This window comes from Sipha flava, unplaced genomic scaffold (assembly GCF_003268045.1).
Source record: "Sipha flava isolate LNK unplaced genomic scaffold, YSA_version1 39_pilon_pilon, whole genome shotgun sequence".
NCBI classification, from domain to species: domain Eukaryota; kingdom Metazoa; phylum Arthropoda; class Insecta; order Hemiptera; family Aphididae; genus Sipha; species Sipha flava.
In genome coordinates, this window is record NW_020273107.1 from 1,777,698 (window position 1) to 1,803,596 (window position 25,899).

Genomic DNA, 25,899 nt, shown 5'->3' on the forward strand with positions numbered 1-25,899 from the left:
ACATTTCTATCCATCACACATACACAATCGCATACATATTTTCTTACTTAAATACCGTTGAGAGTGAATATTATGCGTTGTCCACCTGTATCATACGGGAATATCTGGGTACTTACAATGTAAAAATCCTATTTTTAGAAAATGTTACGTTACAATTAAAAAATGAATATATGATTATAAATAATATAAAAAATAACCAAGAATCTTTTCATGAACATATTGACCATGTATTGAAGTTATAAACTTATATTTACAATTTATTATGATAAAAAATTGGCGGAAAGAATTAATCCAGCGCTTCCCAACCTATGGGCTGCGGACCACAAGTGACTCTAAACTCGTTTTTTAAAACTACATCATTATTACCATTCTAGTTAAATATTCGGCAAAACTTTCTAAAATTGCACTTAGAAACTTGATGGACTATATTTCGACAACCTGTGTATCTGTGTGAACGAGCTTTTTCCGCTTTCATTTTTTTTTTTAAATAAATATAGGAATAAATAAAAAGCAGCAAATAAGTAACAATTATTATAGTATATAGTATTACAAATAAATAAAATTATTATGTCTTAATTTTATTTTTATTATTTATTTAGGTGGTGGTACGAAACCTGGTAAGGGTTTCGGTATTCCTAGTGGTTTTCGGTATTTTTCGGCAATATTCTGTAAATCTGTTGCCCTATATTTACTCGTAGTTCTATTGATGATCGATTCGAGTGTTTTGATTCGATGGCGAATCTCATGAATTATAGGACCACTTATCGACCCTTTTCCCAACTGCTCCATATCCAAGAGAAATTGTTCGCGATCTTCAATATCTGATATTGCTACAAAAATATGTAATATGTAAAATTCAAATTTTTCCAACACATTATAAATATAACAAGTTATACCTTAGTTTATTTTTTAGTTTTAATTAAAATAACATTCATATACTTATCATAAATGTTTATTTATATTAATACTACAATACTAGTATAATAAATAATATAGGTAGTATAATACGTGCAAGAGCATAGCTGGACATTTCATGAGAGAGGGGGAGCATTTAATTGTCAAAACAAATTTAGTGTTATTTATTAAGTGTGTTTTTAAATGTTTATACATGTCAAATTCTTAATTTTTAATTATAACATACGAGGTAAATATAAAAAAAAATCATAATATATTAAAAACTTTTAAGTCAAATTATATTGTTTAAAAAAAATTAAAAAACTATGTCATTAGGTAGGAAATTATCATTTAAATACTTAGAATATTGCTTCAAAAAAATATTTTTGATTTATAAGAATTTGAAAAGTTATAAGCAGTTGAGATGTAGTGTCATTATGGATCAATTTAAAATTTCGTTAAAAATTAATGTATTTTTTATTTATACTTGGTAGGTACTTTTTCGAGTATTTCTAATTTTTTTTCTAATTTTAATTTTTTATACATATCAATAATTTATTACAATTTAATTTTTAATAATTTATCATTATATTCATGGTGTGTGTAAATACATACACATACGTTGTTCAATGTTTAACCAATGGCACACCGTTTTCTTATGAGAATAATGAAATATACATTTGTACTATAAAATGTTTATGATAATAGAAATATTCATCATATAGTACAGTGATTGCCAAATTTGTTCACGCATTCTCAAAACAAGAATATTTAATTGCGCCTCCCATAAATAAATAAAAAAATAAAAATAAAGTTATTTGAATGAAATCAAATTACTGTCGATCTAAAAATAAATATATCATAGTGTAATATACAATATAAATATTTGCCTTGCACGTCCCTAGAGACGCCGTTCGATTACCTATCCCAAGCGCACGCCCACGGGATGGAAACAAATATGTTTACCACCGCGAACAAACGGAACACAACGGATATCATACAATAATAACTAGACAGTCGAGTCATGACGTTCGCAACAATGATGCCTAACACCACTCGGGCGATGTTTCCAAGTCCTTATCATTTTCATACCGTCCTAATGTCGAGTGGATAATTGCAGTAACGCTCTATCGCCATACTATAATGTAAGATTTTAGTTAAACTATGGTAATAGTCTTTGGGTAAACTTTGCCCAAATTGCACGTACGGTTACAGGCAATCGTCGTTAAGGAGTTCCGATATAAGAACGTGTGAAAAATGCGGACGCGCGCGGACGAGTTACGCATATTTCTGCACGATTTTCGTCCGAGTAGTGCACTTGACATACTATCGATGTTACTCTCCAATGGCTCATTGGAGGATTTCGTATGAGGACGTAACACATGCGTAATACATGCTGTAAGTCGAGGCATACGTGCGGTGGAAAGTGTTGATATTTTTAATCGCCCGCCTCCCCCTTGAAATTCGGTCGAAATAACCACCGACGTACGTTATAACCTCGTGGAACCTCTTCGAAGCCATCGTCGCGAGTCGAACATGATCTATAATAATATCGTTTCCGAGTAATTTCATTATCGCCACGGTTCGTGCGCGGGACCCAACTCACGGGCGGTGGTCGTTGATCGGCACGCAAAAGCTCGTGTGTACACACAGTAAACGTGTCCGTTCCGTATTTATAATTATCATTATTCCATCGTTGCGGTTTGTTGAACGCCCGACCAAACGAAATCACGCGATTTCCGATCGTTTTTCCTAAGAGCACGTTGCAAACAACATCGGGGACGCGATGAAAAAAAACCTCTTCGGAGATTTATCGCTGGGCGGGCGCGTAAAACTTGTTTTATTACCAAATCGCATCCGTTCACGGGGTCTCGTTGATTTTCAAATGCACAAACACACCGCCCCACACCGTTGAAATGTATATAGCGCCTACATGGGCTCAGCCACTAGTTGTCGCTGTGATCGTTTGCGTTCCACTCGACAGGTCCTAGTAGTCAGAGGTGAAACTAGGAATTTTCACGCCCGAGAAAAAATGTTAAAGTTACGCCCTATCATAGACCAATAATCAAATACTCTTCTCGAGAATTGTTTTCTGATAATTAATACATAATCATACTTACTGAGTTTTAAACTAATATCAGTATTTAACAAAGTTAAAAATATAAAATAAGTTGTTGATAATTCAAAAAATTACTCCCTCTAACATTTTACGCCCGCGGATGAATCCCCGTTTTCCACGCCCTAGTTCCGCCTAACCTAACCTAACTCTCTATTAACAGTTTACCGTTGTAGAAAACCTATAAGTTGAACGCGTACGAGGACAGAGCAACGTGTAGCACAGTGCTTCTCAACCTTTTTCAAACTGCCGCCCTCTAAGAAGTAAAATGTTTTTCAACGACCTCCCCTTCACTTCATTAAAATAAAAATAGTATACATGAAATTTTTATAATTGAATAATAAATAATATAGATATAAATATAAATATAATAAAAATAAAATGTAAAATTTATATTTAAATATAATATAAATTTTTTGAAATGTACTGATCAGTGAAATGCTAGGTGATTCAAAATTATTTTTTAATTTGAGAGATGAAACCGTAAGTCTCCTCTTTTGACGATATTTAGTCGATTTCTTTTTTCATTATTAAATAATAACGCACTGCCTCTGATATATGTGGTTTATATTTCATAATCACAAATTTATTTTAGAAATCGATAGACGGAAAACAATTACAGATAAATCTTGGTACGTTGCTTTGAACGGAAAAAAAATTTACCACCTCCTAATCGCCCAAAACGAGCTCACCACCCCCCAATCGCCTTAAACGAACTCACCGCCCCTCGGTACTCCTTCGCCGACCACCGGGAGGCGATATCGCCCCCATTGAGAAGCACTGGTCTAGCGGATGCGTTCGGGTTTTTAATAGGCTGCCACACACGAACGGATTTTATGACGGATCTGGTCTGACGGATTAAATCCTTAGGTCCTCGATGGATTTGGTCCATCGAACTAGGTCCTAAGTTCTGTCCACTAACGTGAAAATAAAAATCCGCTATATTTCGCGGATCGAATCCACCAGCGGACTAAATCCGTTAGTTATTGACGGAAATCCGTTGACTTTTGTGCTAAGAACCTAGTCCTCTGGTGTTTCAAGATGTACTGAAAGACCTGCGAATTTATACGACGGAATACAGTTGCCTTATCAGTTATTATTGTTATGCGATTAATTTGTGTTAAGTAAATGTTATTTTATACTGATACATTCTAAATATATAATTGATATTTAATAATATGAATAAACATAATAATAATAAATTGCCTTCGAGAAAAAAAATTGATAGCTACTGCAGGATTGATGGTCGTGTATTATTATACCTCGAAGAGAAAAATGAAGGTTAACTGGATCAAAAACTGGCTCACTAGAAGGGACTTGTTTGGTTATATGTCATTATTAAAAGAGTTGAACGAAATGTAAAGAATTATTATTTAAAAAAATAAAATTCAATCAAAAACACTTAATTTATAAATTAATAAATTTAAAAAAAAATTTTAAAGAAAAATTATTATCAATAAATAAAAAGTTCTTATTGATGTCCACCGGACCTATCTTTTTAATTAGTGGAGAAGCGAGAGACTTAATCTATCGGACTAAATCTGCTAGATTTTCAGTTTTCAAGGATTCAAACCTTAGAAAACTATACATGGTAGGACTTTTTAGAAGATTTAGTCCATCACAGACCAAATCCGTCTTAAAATCCTTTCGTGTATGGGCACCTATTACGGTTTTCGCTACTCGAAAGTTTCATTCCGCTCACGTGTTCAACGGAGTAGGTACACTAGATCAACTGAAATAATACCTCTACGGAGCTCGTTCAGTTACTCGTTCACTTACGTTTGTCTAGAACAAAGAAATACGTTTTCTATTTTACATAATCTTTTCATGGCATCGTTCTTGTAATGTATGAACATGTTATTTTATTTTAACTATCAACGGTAAATAACATTAAGCTAGATTTTCGATGAAACCAGGAATGTGTTTTTGTTTTCATTACTATGTTTTTTCATATAATACACTCGGTAAAAATTGAAAATTTCTTAACAAAACAATGCGATTGACCAAATTATTCATATGTTCCTACATTAAATGATTATTTAACGATTATAGTTCAAAGATGATTGCCTTATTGGAAACCTTTTAAAATACTTTCAAAAATGCAATATTGTATATATTGCGATATATTATATATATTGCGACAATATTGTTTGTTTTTTAATATTTTTTCATTCATTAAAATATTTTTTATTTATTTTTTGTAGTAAACGAATTAAAAATTTTAATTCAATATTATATTATAATATATTTATATACAAACACACATTTGTAGAAGTAAAAACAGGATATTGTGTGTGTCTTCACTCAAGATTTAGCTCTAAACAATTATATGAAGGAAACAATTTACGGAACAATTTACCGGTTGTTTCAAAATTTGGATTTCGACAACAGTGTATTAAATTAGTAATTAATTTTCAGGAAACGTTACGGATCATTAAAGTTATCTCGTTACCGTAAAGTTACCATCTATCCCTGGGATTCTAAAGAATGATTATTATACAATACAGACTTCACGAACTCATGCCAACAGTATCTGGAAACGGTCAGTCAAATATATTGAATCTGTTATCTTAATCGTCATGGTTTAACGCACAACTGTTACGTAATAACAGTATTATAATAGTAACCATTTGAACATATACTGTGGCTACAGCACTACTGCAACAGCAATCACAATTTGATGTTCAAAATGATGTACGACTACGTCGGTAAACAATACGTTTCGCGATTATTCCGTAAATAACCCCTTCGGAGATTTATCGCTGGGTGGACGGGTAAAACTTGTTTTATTACCAAATCACATCCGTTGATTTTTAAATACACAAACACACCGTCCCACATCGTTGAAATGTATATAGTGCCTTCGTGGACGCAGCCACTAGTCGCTGTGATCTTTTGCGTTTGACTCGACAGATAATAGTAGTAACTCACCTTTAACGGTTTACCGTAGTTGAAAACCTATTTTTGTCAAATTAAACGCATACGGCTACAGAGCAACGTCTAACGGATGCGTTGGGGTTTTTAATACGGTTTTCGCTACTCTAAAGTTTCATTCCGCTCACACGTTTAACGGCATGCGTGGCTACAGAGACTCAACAAGGGGCATAGATGTGCGCACGGGGGGGGGAGACTGCGGACTTTGGCTTTTTCTTTAATAAATGTATATCTATACTATACAAGGTACCAAACATTTTTACATTTTACATGAATAAAGTAAAACAAGTTTTAATCTCATAGTATAGAATTGATATCTGTGAATAAATGTAATAAAGTTATTAGTTATTAATCAGACTAATCAGAACTTGCATGTAATATAAAAATTGAAGATGTAATTGATACATTCAAAAACCTTACTCCCGTAGATAGAAGGATGGAGTTGTAAATAGTATAATAATAAGTAAATAAGGATTTCTTAGATATAAATTGTGTAAGTTTAAATAGTATTTATTTTTATATTTGCATATTGAATAATTTTAAATATTTAATTATACTAGTAGTATTTAGTACAAGAATCTTTGGTTCACTTTTTTTAAGGGGCCCCTCTGCGGACATAGTCTGCGCACGCCTATGCCAGAAGGGGGAGTCATTTTAAGTATTAACTGATAAAAGATTTTTTCCCAAATCAGTACTAAGACACAGAGTCCGATTACATTCCTATATTATGATACAAACCTCATATTAATGTCATAATATGGTTTTTTTAGCCAAAATAAAATTATTAGGTAGGCATCTAATTAAATAATCGGGATTTTACTGTTCACAAGGACAAAAATGTATTAAAAAATTTAAATGTTTGAAAAGCCTAGGGGGCATAGCCCTAGTGCCCCCCTTAGAGCAGCTCCTGTTTAACAAAGTAGGTGTAATAGATAATCAACTGAAATAGCTCAAATAATACCTTACGGAGCTTGTCCAGTTTTGAATTATTTAATTATTATTTATTGAGTTTTTGTGAACTTACGTTTTTTGTCTAACATCATAGATAAATCTATCATAGACTGATAACGATACAAGGTTTCCGGGTGAATTATACAAGTGACATTTTAGTATTTACTCTTTTTATATTTGTATCAAATCTGATCGAAAAACTAAACGAAATGCATTGTATACGTTCTGGTTTACAGTGTTTATTAATTTATTTTTTGTTAATGTTGGAAATACTATATCGTCATACCATAGGACAACGCCTACATAGTCTATATGGTATTATAGATACTATAGTGTTAAGCTAAATAGTTATAAAGTTTCATAGAAATCAATTACTTACGCTAGAACTAATGAAATTGTTTACTCCCCCCGTCCAGTCAAAAGCTACAAATAGACAGATTCATTATTACATCTATTTGGTTAGGAGTAGTGTAGTATTATTGTTATTCGGTCTGTATTTTAATTATTTTATCTCAAGTACACCTAATCGAAAGTCCTATTTGGAACATTTATAAATTCGGAAAACTGATGTCATTTCTTTATTGTATACGTATTAATTCCTTAAAATACATTATATTAATCAGTGGCATGTTTTCAAATTTTTTGTGGGGGTTTTAAATTTTTATAAAAAATAAGTGATTTTTTAACATTATAAAAACAAATGAAGAGTTATTTACAACAATATATTTATAAATTAATGTTCTCTCTTCCTGTACCTTCGTAGCAAGTCATTTATGACCTTTAAACCGTTTTTTCTTCTAAGGGAGAGGGTTGAGACTCTAGAACTCCCCTTCTCACCCCAAAAATACGCCACTGATATTAGTTAAAAAATAAATTTAACCATTATTTTTTTTCTCCCAGAGTTTTTGTTTTTGATCTAATTCATTATTATAGGCATTTCAAAAACTGTTCTATTAGTACATTTATACATAATATACATGCACGTGTGTAATTGCAAGTGAATTTACTGAAAACCAAAATCACCGTAATTTCAATTATTTTCAAATTTCTCTATTAATTTGTAAAAATAATATTTAGAAATAATACACTCACGTATCTATAAAATTATATTTTATGCCCGTGACTACACACGTATAACTTTTATTTCTTTTTATTATATGTACTGATATTAAAAAAAAAATAAATAAATAATTATAAATAAATATATATAAATTACACAAATACGTTTAAAAATAAAACTACTGTGATGATTGTTGAGGAAAAAGAATACATTGCTCCAGAATTAATCAATAGCTATATTTGAAAATATATTTAAAATAAACGAGTTTTGTTAATAGTTTGTTGTAGCAATTTATTAACACGAATCGTGTAAACATAAAAGGTCTATACGTACATATACGGATCACCAAAGTTATCCTTAATATTATCATCTACGATTTTTGACCCCTAAATTTCCATTCTTTACATTTTTGCTCATAAATTACACCGTTTATTATAATGACTTTGATAACTCGAAATTCAAAAAGTTACTCATCCATTAAAAACAGTTCAAAGTTTGAAACAGAAACAATCATTTTGTCGTTTGATGAAACAGTAAGCTCATAAATAATCTAATGCTTGAAAAGCGGAAATATATTTATTTATCTCAAAATCTCGAATCGGTAAAGTTTCTATATAGAGATATCTTTACTATCCAAATGGAAAAATTACTTCTGAGTTAAATTTCTTTAACTGTTTCAGAGATTTGTTTTAAATAAAACGCGAACGAAAACATTAACGTTCCAAACAAAGAGTTTGTCGTATTTTTGTTTATAATTAAAAGAGTTTAGTTTAGTTTCTCATTCAGACTAACGTGTTTGTATTAAAAACATTCCAAACATGATAGCGTATACGAGTACATACGGTATGGTTTATCGTGAACTATACGTATCTGGGTGCGTATTTGTGTATATGTTATTAAGTTTTAACTTTCCGATCAAAAAAACAAACTTAGTGAAATAATTCAGAAACTTGATATTACCCTTGGGTAAACGCCCCAGTTTCATACACCTTGATACAGATATACGAGTACATTGTATTATAAATTAATGTTTCGAATACGTACTCCATGATGATAAAAAAATCAACACATTTTAAAAATGATTTTTATGAACAGACTTGCTATACAGACTATAATGATTATTGTGTAACTACAAGTGGCGTTATGTTTTATCAAGATAGAAAAGTTTGTGTTTTTTCTATCCAGATGAATTGGAAACTATTCATCCGAATCGTTATGCTCGGCAAATAAATAAGGTATCTATTGAGATTAAAATAAACAACGATTTAGATATCGATCAGTTGAAACCATTTGATTAGGTATTTTTTTATTTTTTTTTTTTTTTTGTACATCATAAAAAAAAGAGAAGTCAGTCCATGCGAAAGTTTGACGTATGAAACACGGACCAAACGCGTACAATGAAATGGAAAAATCTGATGATCTTCAGAACGTTTGAAAACGGTCAAAGCATCGTAGACGATAGGGTCGGGAAACAAATAGGGTGAAAGCGATGACTTGGTGACATCAGAGAATCGCCAATCCGACCCGGAAGTGACAGACGAAAATATACGGTACGTCGCGGCGACCCGGGACTATGTCCTTTTTGATGTATTCCGCCGCCGAAGCATCCACGCGAAACACAACAACCCCGTCGTAATCGATGCAGCCCGCAGTCTACGTGGTCGAATATATAATACCTAAATCAACCGTCTTAGATGGAAATCGTGTTAGGTTTTAGAACAGTATTGCAATGAACGTTTCACTCAAAATCCCGGAGAAGACTTGTCTGAAATGAAATATTTTTTTAGTCCTTTACCCTTTTAGGTTACCGGTTTGTCTAGTTCAATATTGACGGTACAACGGATACAATGTGACGGAACGAAATTTATATCGACGGTTTTCGCAAGACAGGTTTTTAGTATACAAACGCAGAAGCCAATAATACCAAAGGCACCTTACGATCAGCACCGATACATTTATTATGTGCCGGAGGAAAACAAACGCAGGACTTTTGCTTAAAATGATATTTCGAAAGTTTCTTCAAATCTATTAAAATAAATACGACTAAAATTTTAAAACATTTTACCCTCGGAATCAAATTTATTTTTTAAATACTATTTTCTATCTGTATAATAGATTGTTGTATTTTACGCAGCTTATAAAAATCTAATAATAATAAAAAAAAAAAAAAAAGTGAATTACATCAAACAATTTTGTATTAGATTAGATGTTGTTTTCGTTTTTCGGGAACACGATATTAGCCAAGCCACAAGTTACAGGCTATCCCTGGGGCGTATAGTATTATGTCGTTTACCCCGAGAATACTTGTTAACGTAAAGACCGAGTAAAGAACTCGGAAGTCGCGTCAAACGATCGGTTAGAAATGAAATAAAAGCGATAACACTTTTAGACTGAGCTGTAGTTCTCGCTGTAAAAGTAATCGAGTGAAAAGTCGGGTGAAGAGAGAAAAAAAAAAATATCAAAAGAATTTATATCGCTGACTATTAGGATCTCATTCCAGTCCACCGTTGTCCCTGAAGTCGGTTCGCTAAGCTGCCGTAATTCTTGGCCGAACCGAAATTGCAACGAATTACAACAGAAATTACGCACGAGCAGATAACATTGGCGAGTCCCATCTATTAATAGTTTACTACTAATTTCAGTGGAGTTGCGCTTGGATTGAGAAAAAGTAATGGTCAAACTGCTCACTAGATAAATAAACAATCGATTTAAAAGTATAAAATACAACAAGTAACGTAGAATACTATAACGGTTAATTTGAGCACGAATATCACACATTTTTGACCTAGGTGCAACAGTTGGACCATTACCTGTATCCGACCCGAGTGCAGTCCGAGCGTTTTAATGTAAATAAGAAAGGTAACGCGATTCGACTGTTCGCGTTGAAAGGACGTGGTTTCAATCCACGGACGCCGCAGTCCTCCCACACGGCGGGGCAACGGAGTCCGAATTCGTTTTTTCCCCCGCAACAATCACACGTCATCCCCGTCGGTCCACTGCGCGCGTCGTAACTACATAAATCAAACAGTGAATTATTATCGCGTACCGAGTGGCTCGTCCTCACCACGGCCATCGATTAATATATGTCCTTCAGGCCGGACTGTTACGAAACGAAAAAAAAAGAAATATATTAATGACAGTTTCTAGTTACGTCATCAAATTGTCCGTTACCATTACTTCTTTTCGCGGTTTTCCGATTCCCCCCTCCCCCCAACCACTGACGGAACGCGACTTACGATTTATTTGACAATACGCATGTACGTTCAGCTTGTAAAACGTTTCTACAGAACGGAATCTGTTGTTGGATATTCGTATCGATCGGTGTGACACGACGTCGACAATATAGCTCCGAAACCACAGTTAAAGATGGTGTTCGCAACATTTTGTATTTTCAATCGGATTAAACGTTGAACGCGATGTACCCGACGGAGATACAGACAGCGATTTAAATTATATAACATTAAACTGCCCTCTTTTTTTTTAATGATATTGTAAGTATTTTTTCATTGTATCACTTCTGATCTAAATATTCTGATAAACATTTCTACTCCACTTATATTATTCATTAAATTATGAAATGTATCAATTCCGCTAGCTTCCTAATACTGGACATTTTGTAAATACTTCTAACTTTATATCTTGTACATTTGTAACTATAATTTAACTGCATTATTGTAATTTTTCTACGATAAAAGCAAAAAAGGGATAAACTGGTAGGTGAAATCCAGTAGAATGAGGTCAGATATTCAGGGATGAGTAAATGGTATGACTGCATTAGTCATTTAAATTTGGAACCGATGTATCATTGCTCTCAAAAAAAAAAGAAAACGATTTCGAGTAAATAAGATCGGGATAATCAGTTTATATTTCTAAAGATGATTGATTTAGTAGAAGAACCAAATCAATTTCTAAATAAAAAAGGTTAAACTTTTAATTTATTAACTTTCACAACAAAAAAAGGATTATAACATTTTAAAAAAATCAAAAATCTCAAGTATCTATAGATAGAAATTTTTAAATGTCTAAATAACTAATATCGTTTAACCGAAGTATGTTGAAATATCCAATTTATTCTGTAACGCTAGTAAATAATTTTCTGCGATTTTTGTGTCAATTTTTTTTTTTTTATACAAGGAAAAGAATATTAAAATTCTTGTACCTAATCTTTAAACCTTCAATATTAATAGAGTAAATTTTAAAAAAATTTTAATTACAAAATGTAGTGGATTTTCGAGCTATCTGTCGTTTTGTCAAAAATCAATTTTAAATATTGAAGTTTCTTTTGAAATTATGCTAATTTTATTTTCTATTTATTAACTAGTAAGAGATTTGTGATCTGATAAAATATGGACTGTGAATTTTTTTCTTCCAATTGTACTAATTTATAGACTCAAAATAATTTTAACGGAAAAACGTGAAGTTTGAAGTTTGAATTCTATTAAATTATAATGATCTTGAATACATTCAAGTTTCAATCCAATGTCGTTTTCGTCTGGTCAAAACTATTTCGCCTGGAATAATATTTATTCCCAAGGTATCGCATGATATTCCGTTTTTTTTTTTTTTTTTATTACTTTAACCGATATCCAAATGATATTTCTATAACAGGTAACCTGTTACTAACCTATTACTAACCTATTAATCTTATTGATTCGTACTTTATCAACTCATTATTTATGTAAAATCTTTAAATGTAAAGGATTTTATTATTACGAGTATGTAGTGTGCCGTTGGTGTGTGATAAAAAACATCTACGTAAATTGTTATTACTCATGAAACAGCGAAAGTACCAAAGAAAATAAATAATTAAGCCTAAGGATAAATCGTATAGTAATAGTTATATAATTATAAAAAATAATTATATCTCATCATAGAAACAAAACTATTTTTTACTCACTATTCAAGTTAACTCATTTAGTAATTTGAACTGTTAATTGTTACATAAACACATAGAAGTGAGAGAATCTATTAATATAAATTAATTATTAAAGTGATTTAAGTCAGTTTATTACAATTATAATTTTTAAAAATATTGAAAAATTATAAAATATTGTGTGAATTTATGTCATTCAAATAAAACTTTATGTACATGAATATATAATAATAAATTATGGTTATTTAAAACACACAAAAGAAATTAATAAAAATACATTTTTACACATTTGAAATATATTAGTTTTTTAAATTTTTTCTAAGAACGAGTATTTCGTAATATTTATATAAGTATATATTTATTTTTAAACGAATTTTTTATAAATTTAAATAATTTTAATTGATACCGATCATGTTTAAAGAAAATTCGATTTTAATTTATAACTATACGCAAAAAAATTTTGTCATTCAACCAACAAAGATTATAAAATATTTCTACCTTATAATAATCGTATGATTCTATTTTTATTATTATTTTTTTTTTTTTGTATTTGTTATATTCTTATTTTTTACTGTCTTCAAAAATAAATATACCTCTGTAAAAAAAATTGTACAAATAAAACGGCCATAAGTCATTCAGTTCCACAATTGAAGCAATATATATCATACAACAGGGACGTAGCCAATGGGGGGGGTCCATGGGGTTCGGACCCCCCCAAGTTTATTCGTAACAAATAAGAAGTTTTTATCATAAGTAAAAACTTTAGTACGAAACTGAACAAATAGTTTTTTATTTTTAAAGAAAACATGAAAAATTACTTAACAATTATTTAAATCTCACCCTATTGGAGTTATAAATGTTTTCACAAAGTAATCATGCTATTAAACTTTCAATAATGGTTCCACAAACATAGTCATAATTTTTCTGTATAGTCTACGAATCTTTTAGAAAAAAAAAACATCTTAAAACGCTAAACTAAAAATTAAAAATAGATAATATACAAGGTAGACGTATCATGTACACTAGAGATGGGCAAAAATTTTGAAACATCAATGTTCCGATGTATCGATGTATCTACATCGATGTTGGTGATCGATATTTTCGACAAAAACATCGATGTTTACCTTAATAAGTTATAAGAAAATTTTTATCTATTTATATGTATGTATACTATGTATAAATTGTAAAATGTTTAAATAAATACGTTATTTAAACATTGGACTTAGAAAAAAAAATCGATTTTTTTTTTCAATACATCGCAATAAAAACATCTATGTAGGGTTTCGATATATCGAACGAAAATATCGATGTATTTTGCCCATCTCTAATGTATACGTGTACCTATAATATATATTATATTTACAATGTTAATGTTACTCCGGTGAAAGAATTTGTGCGTCATTCCAGGCCAAATACCCAGGTCCAATAATTAATTTAATTTATAGTTTAAGTTGTGAACCTATGTGGGCCTTTTGTTTGGAGCAAGCGACGTACGCATGCGCAAGTGAAACTATACGATTGAAGGAGTGCTAAAAATAGGGAAAATTAACCCATCCGTAATTTTTGATTTTTTCGAAGAGCGTTAACATTTCAAGTATATTAATATTTTCGGTTACATACCATATTTTCAATAAATTATACGGAAAGTATAAAAAGAAATGTTTATTTTAATGCATTTTTCATATACAAAGAAGGAATGTTATAAATAACATAAAATATGGACAACATGAATTACAGTATATTAATTGCAGATGAATAATTACATTTTTGATCTTTTGATTTAAGTCTCTTAAAACTAACTATAAGACTAAACTATCCCACCAACTATTGTTAATAATCTCTTTCTTGAATATATTCTCAATATTAAATAAATACTTTTCCAAACTTTACCTTAATATTTACAGATGGTACCGTCCCCCCTCAATCGCTTTTTTCATTCCAGACCTTTCCAACAATCTCCCGCTTTCCATTTCCTCGTACACAGCCGAATGTTTAACTATTCTAGAAGCTTTCCGAACCATTTATACTTTTTTACTCCAATACATTTCTTATTGTATCCGACTCCTTATTCACCCAGCATGGCCTTTCATCCGATATTTGTATGTCCCTTTCTTCCTCTATTTCCACGATGATCAAATAAATACCAGCTTGGGATAAAATCAATGAACAAACTTACCCCCCTCTGCCACCTGCTATAAACAAATTTCACCCATCTATGGTGTACCCAGCCAGAGTAATACCCTCCCATCTATAATTCAACAACTTAAATTTAAGCAGGAACACAATAGTATCGTTTTCATATTACATAATAGGCCCCATAACACTCCTATAGATTATCACTAATATATTATGACTCAATCCTATTCACAGTACACCACACAGAAGCAATCTGTGATATCTATCATATTCCCTTTTATTACCCATCTTTAACCCTTCAGTGTCCTCTCTACCACACCTTATTATACCCAATCCATTCTTACTACAAAATCAATCTCCGTTATTATTTCTACAATATCCTTTACCAATCAGACTGCCTCCAAAATTTAAAATTTCACAAACCTAACCATCCACATCAAATACTTTTATCTAATTTCCTATTTTTGTAATTCTATGTTTTTGTTTTACATTTCTGTGATATAGTAATTCTCGATATTGATTGTAATCTTTAAAAAGTTTATAACTGAAAATATATTATTAAATATATTATATGATTAACTGAAATAAAAATACAAAATAAATAATAAAACATCAATGGAAATACTTATTTATATACTTTGAATTTAAAAAAATACATTAACCCAATTAGTTCTTAAAACTATATACAATATTTTCTGGATTAAAAATCAGTCCACATTGTTATTAGTATATACATTGTTATTAGTTATTGTTATTAAGGTTTATAATTAATTTTTCTAGAAAACTACATATTTGGTTAAGTTAAATATGATTCTGTTAACCCTTTGACGACGCTTATGGTTTTAACATTACAATCTTTGCAAAAAAATATTTATAATTTTAAAAAAAATTTTCGTACCATTGTCTGTTTAGTTGAAAATTATTAACATTTCTATATTTATTTAAAATTTTAAAATATGTTATAATTTAATACAGATATTTTTGTAATTCATAAAAATGATAGTCGTAAAAAGGTAGAAAATATGTACTAAAATGATTACTTAATAGAATCTCAAAACATCAATTAACATCATATTTTGTGAAAATAAATTGTATGTCTTATGTACGAATCACTAGATAAAATTAGTTAAATTTACAAACTTAAATTAATATTTTTTTCTCTCTTTTCACTAAGTTATAATTATTGAGCTATTGATTTGGTAAAAGATGAAAAATAAATCTTTTTTCGAGTATTTAATCAATATTTGTTTTTACTATGTTTAAATGAATTAAATTTAATCTAAATTTATTTTTAATTTTTACTGCAACAAATTCGAAACACGATATTTATGTTATAAGAAAATTGATAATAGTGTAAAATTCTTACTTAAGTCAATGAGTTCTTCTATAGTATGTTCTTGGGGCTTTTTCCGATCGGCCAATTGTTTCTTTTTTTCTGTATTATGCATTTTCGTCTCTTTTCCGTTAGTCATTATGCTCTGTAGCTTTTCTTTTTCCGCGACATAATTTTCTAATAATTTTACGTTTGATTAATTTACAAAAATACTATCATCATAACAAAATTGATCGAAATAAATCACACGCATAGTTTTAACAATTAAGTTATTTTTTAGCACTTAAACTGATTATAAATATTAACTGGTACCCTGTCGGTTACCTCTAAGATAATGTAAATTAATAAGATCGAAATCGTATTCGAATTGAACAAATAAACACCAATTTATCGTTATTATTTTTACGAGTGTAAACAAAAGTGATCACGGTGTACATATATGTTACGGGTAATGTTAAAATTTGGATAATGTCGACATTATCCGGCTAAAGTCGACATTAGCCATCTGTTATGGCTAATGTGTAATTTTTCGTTTATAAGCAGTAATTAATAATATTATCCGGATAATGTTAACCTTAACCAGTCAATATTGGATAATGTTAAAAGTGTATTAAATAGACAATAGAGTTTAGCATTCTATATATTAAAAAAACGTTGGACTTCCAGAGTATAATATCTTGACTTGTAACCGAGTTAATCAGTTATCTTACCGATAAAGTGAACAATATATCGATATGTGGGTTTAATATTTATCTTAGTTGTACGACATTTTTTGTTATAATTTTATATACGCTATACAAAATATGACGTCGTGCGTCGATCTGTTATTAGTCTGCTTTCAGTTTTCACACGTGATAATTGCAAGCACAATGTTATTAGTGTTAAACTGTTAAGTGTTTTAGATTGCATTTTTAATAAAATGGAAACAAAACTGGAGTTTGATAATTTATTTGAGAAATTATTGTCTGAAAAACGAGAAGATAATTCATCTTATTTATCAAATGTAAAATATTTGAATATAATTAATGAATTGAAAGGCGGCAATAAATCTCGTCGTTTGAATAAATTTGAAATTGTTAATATTGGAGGATGAGAGAAACTTATAGCACCTATTAAAAAAGGTAGTACTAATTTACTAGATTACGTAAAAAATGAAGAAGTATATGACATACTAAATGAGATACACCTTAATATTGGTCATGGTGGTAAAAATCGAATGATGGCAGAAATAAAAAATTTGATTCAAGAAGTTGCACTTATGTACATATAATTTATTGTATGTCAAATATATTTAATATTGTTAATGATTTACAATGATTTTATCTCATGCACGTTAAATTTTTAAGGGTATTAAGAAATTATCCAAAAGTTCTTGGCTAATATCATATTATCCGGTTAATGTTAATATTAGCCAACATTAAATAATATTCATAGCGGGTAATGATAACAGTTGCCTAATATCGACTTTAGCCGGATAATGTCGCCATTAACCAAATGTTAACATTACTCGTAACATAATTATATATATATATATATATCCCCAAAATCTATGGTCCTTTATTTAAATTTCAGGTACTATGGAAACAGCTCAGCTGAATATGTTATTAAGAAATGTCGCTTCGCGATGAACAATGCTATACAAATCCTAGAACAATATTATTTACTATATATTTATATGACTCAAAGATCATGGGAAAACCAATGTTTGCATTGTTAATTATTCAACGTAAATCATCAAAGAAAGAAAAAAATTATTAACTAAACAAATATTTGTTTTCTATTCGACAAAGTTTTTAAAATTTAGACGATATTCCGAGAGTCATATAATTTGTGTTCTTTGTCAAGTAAACGATTTGCGATTCATTCAAATACACCAAAACGCCTATATGCAATAGCTGTGTATTACTTATATCATGTATTAATATATATATTGAAAACACCAGGACAGTATTCCGATTTTTAACGGCTTCGTTCATGTTCGATAATAAAATTTATTATAGAACACGAACGAGTTTCACTTAATCAAACAATAATATTTACTTTTTTTTGGATTTGGAACGTACGCTTCAGGTTGATAAGCACCGGACTCCACAATGTCTTTTAAAGTCCGCGGTCTGAACGACCTAAACTGTTTGATAACTTTGTTAGTCTTCGGTGCTGGCCGGTTGATCGACGCCGCTGAAATCGTTGTTGAGCTGCTGCCTCCAGACCTCAGATTACTCAGTAGAGATTTCCTCTGCAACGTCGTCAACCGCGACTCCTTCATCAAAACTGCGAGGTTCAAACACATTGATGAGTCGAGAAAGGAAAATAATCACAGTGAGTCTAAGGAGATAACTTATGCTACCGCGAAAAATCGAAAACCCAATCGTTATATATGTTAAATATAACAAACATCATACACACACACGCGTGCAATCATACTTACGGCATCGTGATTAATTTTAATTCCGAATTATAATTACTAGTCTTAAGTGCGTGATTATAGCTGTATTTCGGATGTGGGATATAGTCCTCTCAGCAATCATCCATAAATACACTTCTGATAAATCGTTTACTATTTCGCGGAACATAATATATAGTATAACCGTAGCAGAATTCTACTTCGGGGACCCTTGCGATATGTTTACGCACGGACGTATAATTAATATACCGAATAAACGCGAGTTCTGTGTAAAAACGATGATCGTCCGAGAATTTATAGATGTTCGTTCTGATGGCTTGTCAATGCAATGTAATACCGCCGTGGACGTTGTACTCGACACTCGGGAAACTTGTACCAAGCCGAATATTTGCTTTTCTCTGTGTCGTTCCTGGTTTCCCGTTTACATAATATTATAGGTAGTTAATTTTGTTCGCTAATGATGAAATAAGAAGAGTATTCAAGTATTACGTCAGCATATATTTTTAAATGTTTGAACCTCTCCTCCTCCCCTATTTCAGCGTACGTTAGACAGTAACTATCCCCCTTCTATCTTACGTCGACGTTTTTCATAGACCCCCTAAATAATTTAAATATTATTAATAAAATTAATTTCTTCAATTACCAAAATAAATTTCTGGATTTCTTAATAAATATTTATATTTTATTTCCGTAATATAAAATACAAATACGTTTTCTAATTTCTTCGAAAATTGCTTCAACACACCACTACAATTGAGCCACAATGGTGGGTAGATGAGAGGACCTTGCTTCAGCGAAAATCTACGGAACTTGCGGAACTCTTATATCTTCCAGTCTTTGATGCTGTTGGTAATTCATCGACTTTTGATTTTTTCGGGATTTTTTCGAAATTCATATTTTGATGGACATGATGCTGACATCAGTTTATAAATTTAGCCCTCCCCCCCCATGTAAGATACTGTTAGATTTCTCTAACCCCTCCCTCTGGTTTACTAACGTAATACTTGAATGTTCCCTAACTCAGAACGCGTGTTTGAATAAAAAAAAAGTAAAAATTTAACACACCACTTAAAGTTCAAAGCTTTAACATTTTATTAAATTTAACTATTTTGTCTAATAATGTTTTACTTAAACTGGAACATCAGTTGCCTGAATTCATTAAAAATAATATATATTAATAGTTCAAACAATTAAAACGTATACCAATTATTCCCACACTTTCGAAATTTGCAAATACAGGCATTAAACTTAATTATCGTGATTATACTGTTGTCATAAAACGAATTTGTACAAAATTTTCCTCACAAAAAAAAAATCAACTCACAAATACGTAAATTAACGACCCCTGATTACTATATATTTAGTATTGTTCTGTATATGTATATATAGTTGTACTGTTAATAGATACTCAAATATAGTTGAATTTGAAATACGTCTTTAGATTATCCCGTCACAATAACCATAAAAATGAGATCAAAAGGAAAATGATCAGAACATTTTCAAATGTCCATTAAGCCCACTGCTTTGGGCTAAACTGAGTGAGGAATATAATAATAAAAGTTGTATAGACCCGTTCACTATAGGCGCGCATTTCGTACGCTCTTACTGAATACACTAGATTGTTTTGCACACAGATACGTTTAAGTGGTGGTTATGGGGTAGGATATATTATATCTTTCTACTACCGTCGATAGAAAATCAATTTATTTTATATTTCGAACAATAACGCACGTTAAGTTTACGGGCACCGTATGCAGTTTTCACCATCCACAATAGTAAGTTTAATACACTTTATTGTGCAGCACTTTATAACATAAACACACATAACTTTATTAATTCGCACGTAACACCACTGTGCAGATTAGGTTATACACCGTGTGTTTAACTTTGGTTAAACATAGTTGAAACATTTAAAAGTTGTCTCTCGAGTTATTCAGAACAAGTGTGCCTATAAGACGAGAAAAAACTGTAAGACACACAAAACATAAATACTGCGAATTAATTATAATAGTTCGAAGATTACATTAAAGCCCATATAGTGTGCACAAGACAAGGGAAAAATGGCTTTTCGCTTGATTACCACGCGTGTACACACACACACACACCTCGTATTTTCCGACACGTGCTCTCTTCTCGAACACTCGCAGTGTTTCGTTCATTGGCTTATCCTCGTTTTATCCACACGGATTATAATCATTTATTATTATAAATATAAGCACGGCCCCAAGCCTATATACAGAGGTGCAACTTTATAACGTTTCTATTATCTTGCTCTCAAATGTTAGATAAATTAATCTAAATCTTTCTACGTGACAAAATCCCAGTTCGACTTATTATAACGTACACAATACACCATTGTCGAAAGCTTTTGAATCGTATTTAATGAAATATTATGACCTGTGATATCCTAACAACCAACATACCCGATGAATTTTTTTCGGAACGTTAATGGTGTAAATACAAAATAAGTCGCTATCGCACAATCATCATCGTCCAGCGTTCTCGTCGTACGTGCTTGCGTCAAACGGATAATATTCAACTATCCAGATCAATTTTAACACAAATAAATCTACTGTTTAATAAAGAGGTACTTTTTAAACGGTTTTCGCAGGTTAAAACGATGATCGGTTCGACCAGTGGTTATTGTTTTTGTCAAGCTATTCGTGACGCAATTGACTGCCTTTTATGTTGGAACTTCTTAACGGCTGCTATAAACGAAACCCGTCGGTAAAATAAAAAAAAACACTGGACAGTAGTAGGTACTCGTCATATGTTAATCGGCAAAAAAATGTTTCACCGTAAAATACTGTAACAATATTTGCTACAACCAGTTAAGAGTAGAAAAACTGTCGGTTATAACGAATATAATTACCGCCACAACAGACATAGCACCTGTGTGGTACAACTAAAGTCACCATTTAGACCTGACTCAGAGAGCGACTTGTGTCAGTATAAAAAATGATTATTTGTAAAACGGCTATCACCTGGTCAGAACAACAATCATTTCGATAAAAGAAAACGATTTTCGAATTCTGAGAGAATCTGTTGGTTTTACGAAAACGTGTATTTTTTCTAGTCTTTATTGCTCAAACATAGCACTCCAATACTTCCAAGATAATAGGAATCTAGTGAACATATGTTTTATATACATTTATACGAACAAATAGGTCAGTCAGAAGTAAACGGATCTATGAAAATTATGAATGATTTCTTATATTTTACAACAGTTTTAAAACGATCGTGAAAAACAAAACAAAAAGATATTATTAAATATATTTTGATATATTTTAGGAATACATGTGATAGTATGTAATTTCCTTAGCATAATTTTCTAAATATTATTTATTACATAAACATGGTAAGAACAAAACTATATAAAAAATTGTAAGCCGATGATGTATTATTTTTATGAGTATATTACAATTATGAAATAAAATTAACGGAAAGGGAATAAATTATTTGTTATTATTTTATTAATACGTATTTTAACAATTTTGTCTTTAAAATCCAAAAAATCGCAATTCTTTTTGAAGTAATAAACATGAAACCATAACAATGTGTCTATCGTATAATAGTATAATAATATACCTATTTCAATTAAAGTAACGTATTAACTTTTCATATTAAGACCCAAAACGATAAATCAGTAGTGTTGCAAACCCATTCGAATGGTAAATTTATAGCAGTTATTTCTCACGCAAATCATAAATACTGAACAATGGATTTTAGAAATATATATAAATAATGTAATACTAATATTGTCTTTTTCGAATAAACTCCATGACTTCTATAACGCACTGATGTTTGAGACAAATTGAAGAAGACTATAACGTAGAGAGTAATTTTCACAATGTCGCTGTAATGAACACACTGATAGCTTTACTTGTTTCTTATTTGAATTTATACACTCACATTGTCTCTATCCTTAAAGATAACAATTGTTATAATTTGGTGACTCTTTTATTACAACGATTCGAATCCGCAAAAAGCTCTGGGTTTTTCATTATTTTTACTATTATTATCATGATATGTATTTGTAAAAAATTATTTCGAACAAAAACGTATTAAAATGTAAAATCGAATGCTAAACATTTTATCAAATAAAAATCAATCATTTTAGAATCTAGTCCAGACTGAGGACGTTTTTCAAACGTTTTCGTACCTAGCCTCGAAAATATGAGTGTGAGTAAAGAAAGGTCTACTTAATAATTATTTTCAACCCAACCCAGAAAACTTGTCAAGAATCTTTATTTCGACCCCCAGACAGTGTTTTATTGTTGATGAGTGAAAAATGGATGTATTAATTAAAGTAATTAATTAATTATATTAATGTCTAACGAGCACCTGACATTTTTCATGCATGTATACCAACAAGTGCCACTTAAAAATTAAATGGATCGTAGTAATATTACAATTTTAAAATCTTATTAAGTCATTGTCACTAGAATTCATAGTAAGCTATGTAACCAGAACTTATACATAATATGTATTGCTTTATGTTTATTATTTACGTGAGCTAAGAGATTGATACAACGTAATGAGGATGATCTTACTCAATGTCGTGGTTAATCCTACCAATAGAAACTTAATCTGATTGTTAGACGGGTTTCGGTTAAAACTTTTAATTAATTATGCTAGACATTGTATATACATATACTTCATTCTTTCTGCCAAATATACGAGTTTAATAATTTGAGTAAATTCAGTATAGTACGTAATAAAAAAATCAATCGTTTAATTATTTTGAATTGGCAAATGTATTATTTACTCAATAAGATCAATAAGTAAGTCATCCAAATGAAATATAATATGTGAAGGAATATATATTATTTATAATATAAAATTTAAATTTAAAAATTAAATTAATTAAATTAATAAAAATTATTAAAATATAATATATTTCCTATTAACCACAAAGCTATAGAATTTTTTTAGTGTGATTGAAAATTATTTCCTTATACTCATTAAATGATTAAATCGAATTAAAACGTATTAATAATTGAAAAACAGTAATCTAGTTCACTCTATGAGTTTAATGCCAAATGTTGATTTTCTACATTTCTTTTTAAATTGGATGCAATTTAAATAATAATATTATTGGATTTCTCAACACTTTGTGTTGCTAACTATTATATTGATATTTCAACATCAATTATAGATTTTAAGGTAGATGCATTTTTTATGATAAATTTGCTCGTAATTAATCATAGTACCATAATTATAATAATTGTAATAATCAGCTCAATTAATGATACTATTACATGCTAACATAATCTATTGCGCTACTACATATGTCATATACAATATTGTTATTCTACACATTACGACACATTTTGTACATAGTATAAAAAGGAAAGCCCAATCAGTATTACTATTAGTTGTAGTTCTAGTTCTATAACAATATAAACTCATACATTGACCACTTCGTAACAAGGGTTAAACGGTAGCACTCTATATTTTTCTCTATATTTTATACAAACTTAATACTTAATTATTATTCCTGTGTAAAATATACAACAAATTATAATATCTACTTGTGTTTATGTTATTATTCATATAGCAACTATTGTGATCACTTCATAATGCATAGGTACAGTAAAAATTATTGTTTTAAATACCTTTCATTTAAAAACTGATATATTTATTTGTAAATTTCTATTTTTGTAATAGCTCATAGTATTGAAATTGGTTATTTTATTTTTTTTGCCGGCAAATTTATAAAAATAGTAAATTATGTGCACAGGATTATAATGTTTTTGATATATTATCGTTTAATTGCGAATTAAAAACGCACATGGTATCATGTGCCATAACACTCTTTAAATATTATGTTATTGCTAGTATTATGTGAAATATACTTAATCTCAAGTAAAGTGTTGGTACCTATTTCAATTGTTATTTATTAGTTATTTTTTAACGTAATAAACTTTGTACCAAAAATATTACTTATGTTTTCATATTTTATATGCTGACAGTATTTCATGTTTGTGTCCAAGTGAACCTATATTGTGAAAATTCTCCAACAAAGACTGATAGTAAAATATTATTAGATAAAAATATAATAAAAAAAAAAAAAAATAGAAAGGACACTGACTCATTTCAAATAAAATAAAAATACACGCACAAAAATTATACTATAGAGCAGAGGCATACACAGGGATGAAGCGGGAATTAACAGGTCATAACCCACCTCTCGAAATGTCTTCCTTCATTAATGTTTTATCGTATGTTTGCATACCGGTAATACAAGATTAATCTCTGTAATATATTATTAATAACACAAACCCCCCCATCTCAAAGAAAAAAAAATCTTGTGTGCGCTACTGCTATAGAGTATGTTAACATAGTATTGTAATACACATTATTGATTTTCATACCATTCAAAAAGTCACGAGTCTCCGCACTGTACGCCAACGGTCTGGAAGCGTTGAAAATTCCTCCCTGATCAACAATTTTTGTACGGTACGCCATTTTTCTACTGTAGGTATCGTTTACTTCTAAAATACTGAAATAGATACGAACTACGATGTTATGGCGTTTAAAAGACCAATTAACCGAACTATTTCAGTTGTCATATTAATAAAACAGTCGATTTGGTAGTGCGCATTTTGCCATGGTTACAATACTAGGTATCCAATTCCTATATCAAAAAGAAAAAGAAAAACATCACTCGAACGTGTATGGTTCAGTTACAAAAATACAAAATAGTACTCACGAATAATTTTTACAAATAGCTTAATATAAGTTTTATCGATAACTTTAGATGTAATTAATTTGAACAACTGTGGTACACAATTATATTTTGTATTGTACATACATTTGTAAATATAATGTCTGCACCTTACTTCAGGGTATAGTGGTTTTTTTTGGAAGGAAGGACTTACAAAGTACAATATACTATATAGTTTTTAGTTATAGTCATTAGTTTTTGGGAGCACTATAAACAATCTAGGGAGGGCTGGAGAAATATACTCAAGTATACGAGCAAATAAAAAGAGGGGATCTTCTTATTTGCTCGTATACTTGAGTACAATTGATTAATGTTTTTCGTTTTTCTCAAGTAGAAAACAACACAAGTTTTAAATGTAGAAGAACTAAAAGTTTTGATATAATACGTATTTCTATAAAATAAGCGCTTTAAATGTTGCAAAACTTTCAAAAATATGTTGGAAGTCACACTAGTTCATTTAGTTCAGTT

The 25,899-nt window shown here is 30.3% G+C and overlaps 1 protein-coding gene across 1 annotated transcript; it reads right to left on the reverse strand.

Moving 5' to 3' along the window:
• Positions 1-205: 205 nt before the first annotated feature.
• On the reverse strand, positions 206-25,308 carry LOC112688559 (UPF0193 protein EVG1-like). The gene is made up of 4 exons (XM_025561813.1): positions 25,079-25,308; positions 18,338-18,568; positions 16,331-16,474; positions 206-830 (listed from the first exon to the last, which is right to left on the reverse strand). The coding sequence occupies exons 1-4, from the start codon at positions 25,170-25,172 to the stop codon at positions 592-594; spliced, it is 708 nt and encodes a 235-aa protein (XP_025417598.1). The 5' UTR covers positions 25,173-25,308; the 3' UTR covers positions 206-591.
• Between the last annotated feature and the right edge of the window lie 591 nt (positions 25,309-25,899).

Coding starts and splice junctions, on each gene's coding strand:
- LOC112688559 (XM_025561813.1), bottom strand. CDS start 25,172: ATGGCGTACCGTACAAAAATTGTTGATCAGGGAGGAATTTTCAACGCT. Junction 16,475..18,337: donor CGTTCCAAATCCAAAAAAAA/GTAAATATTATT, acceptor TAAAATTATTAG/AAAATTATGTCGCGGAAAAA. Junction 831..16,330: donor AGAAGAACTCATTGACTTAA/GTAAGAATTTTA, acceptor ATATTTTTGTAG/CAATATCAGATATTGAAGAT.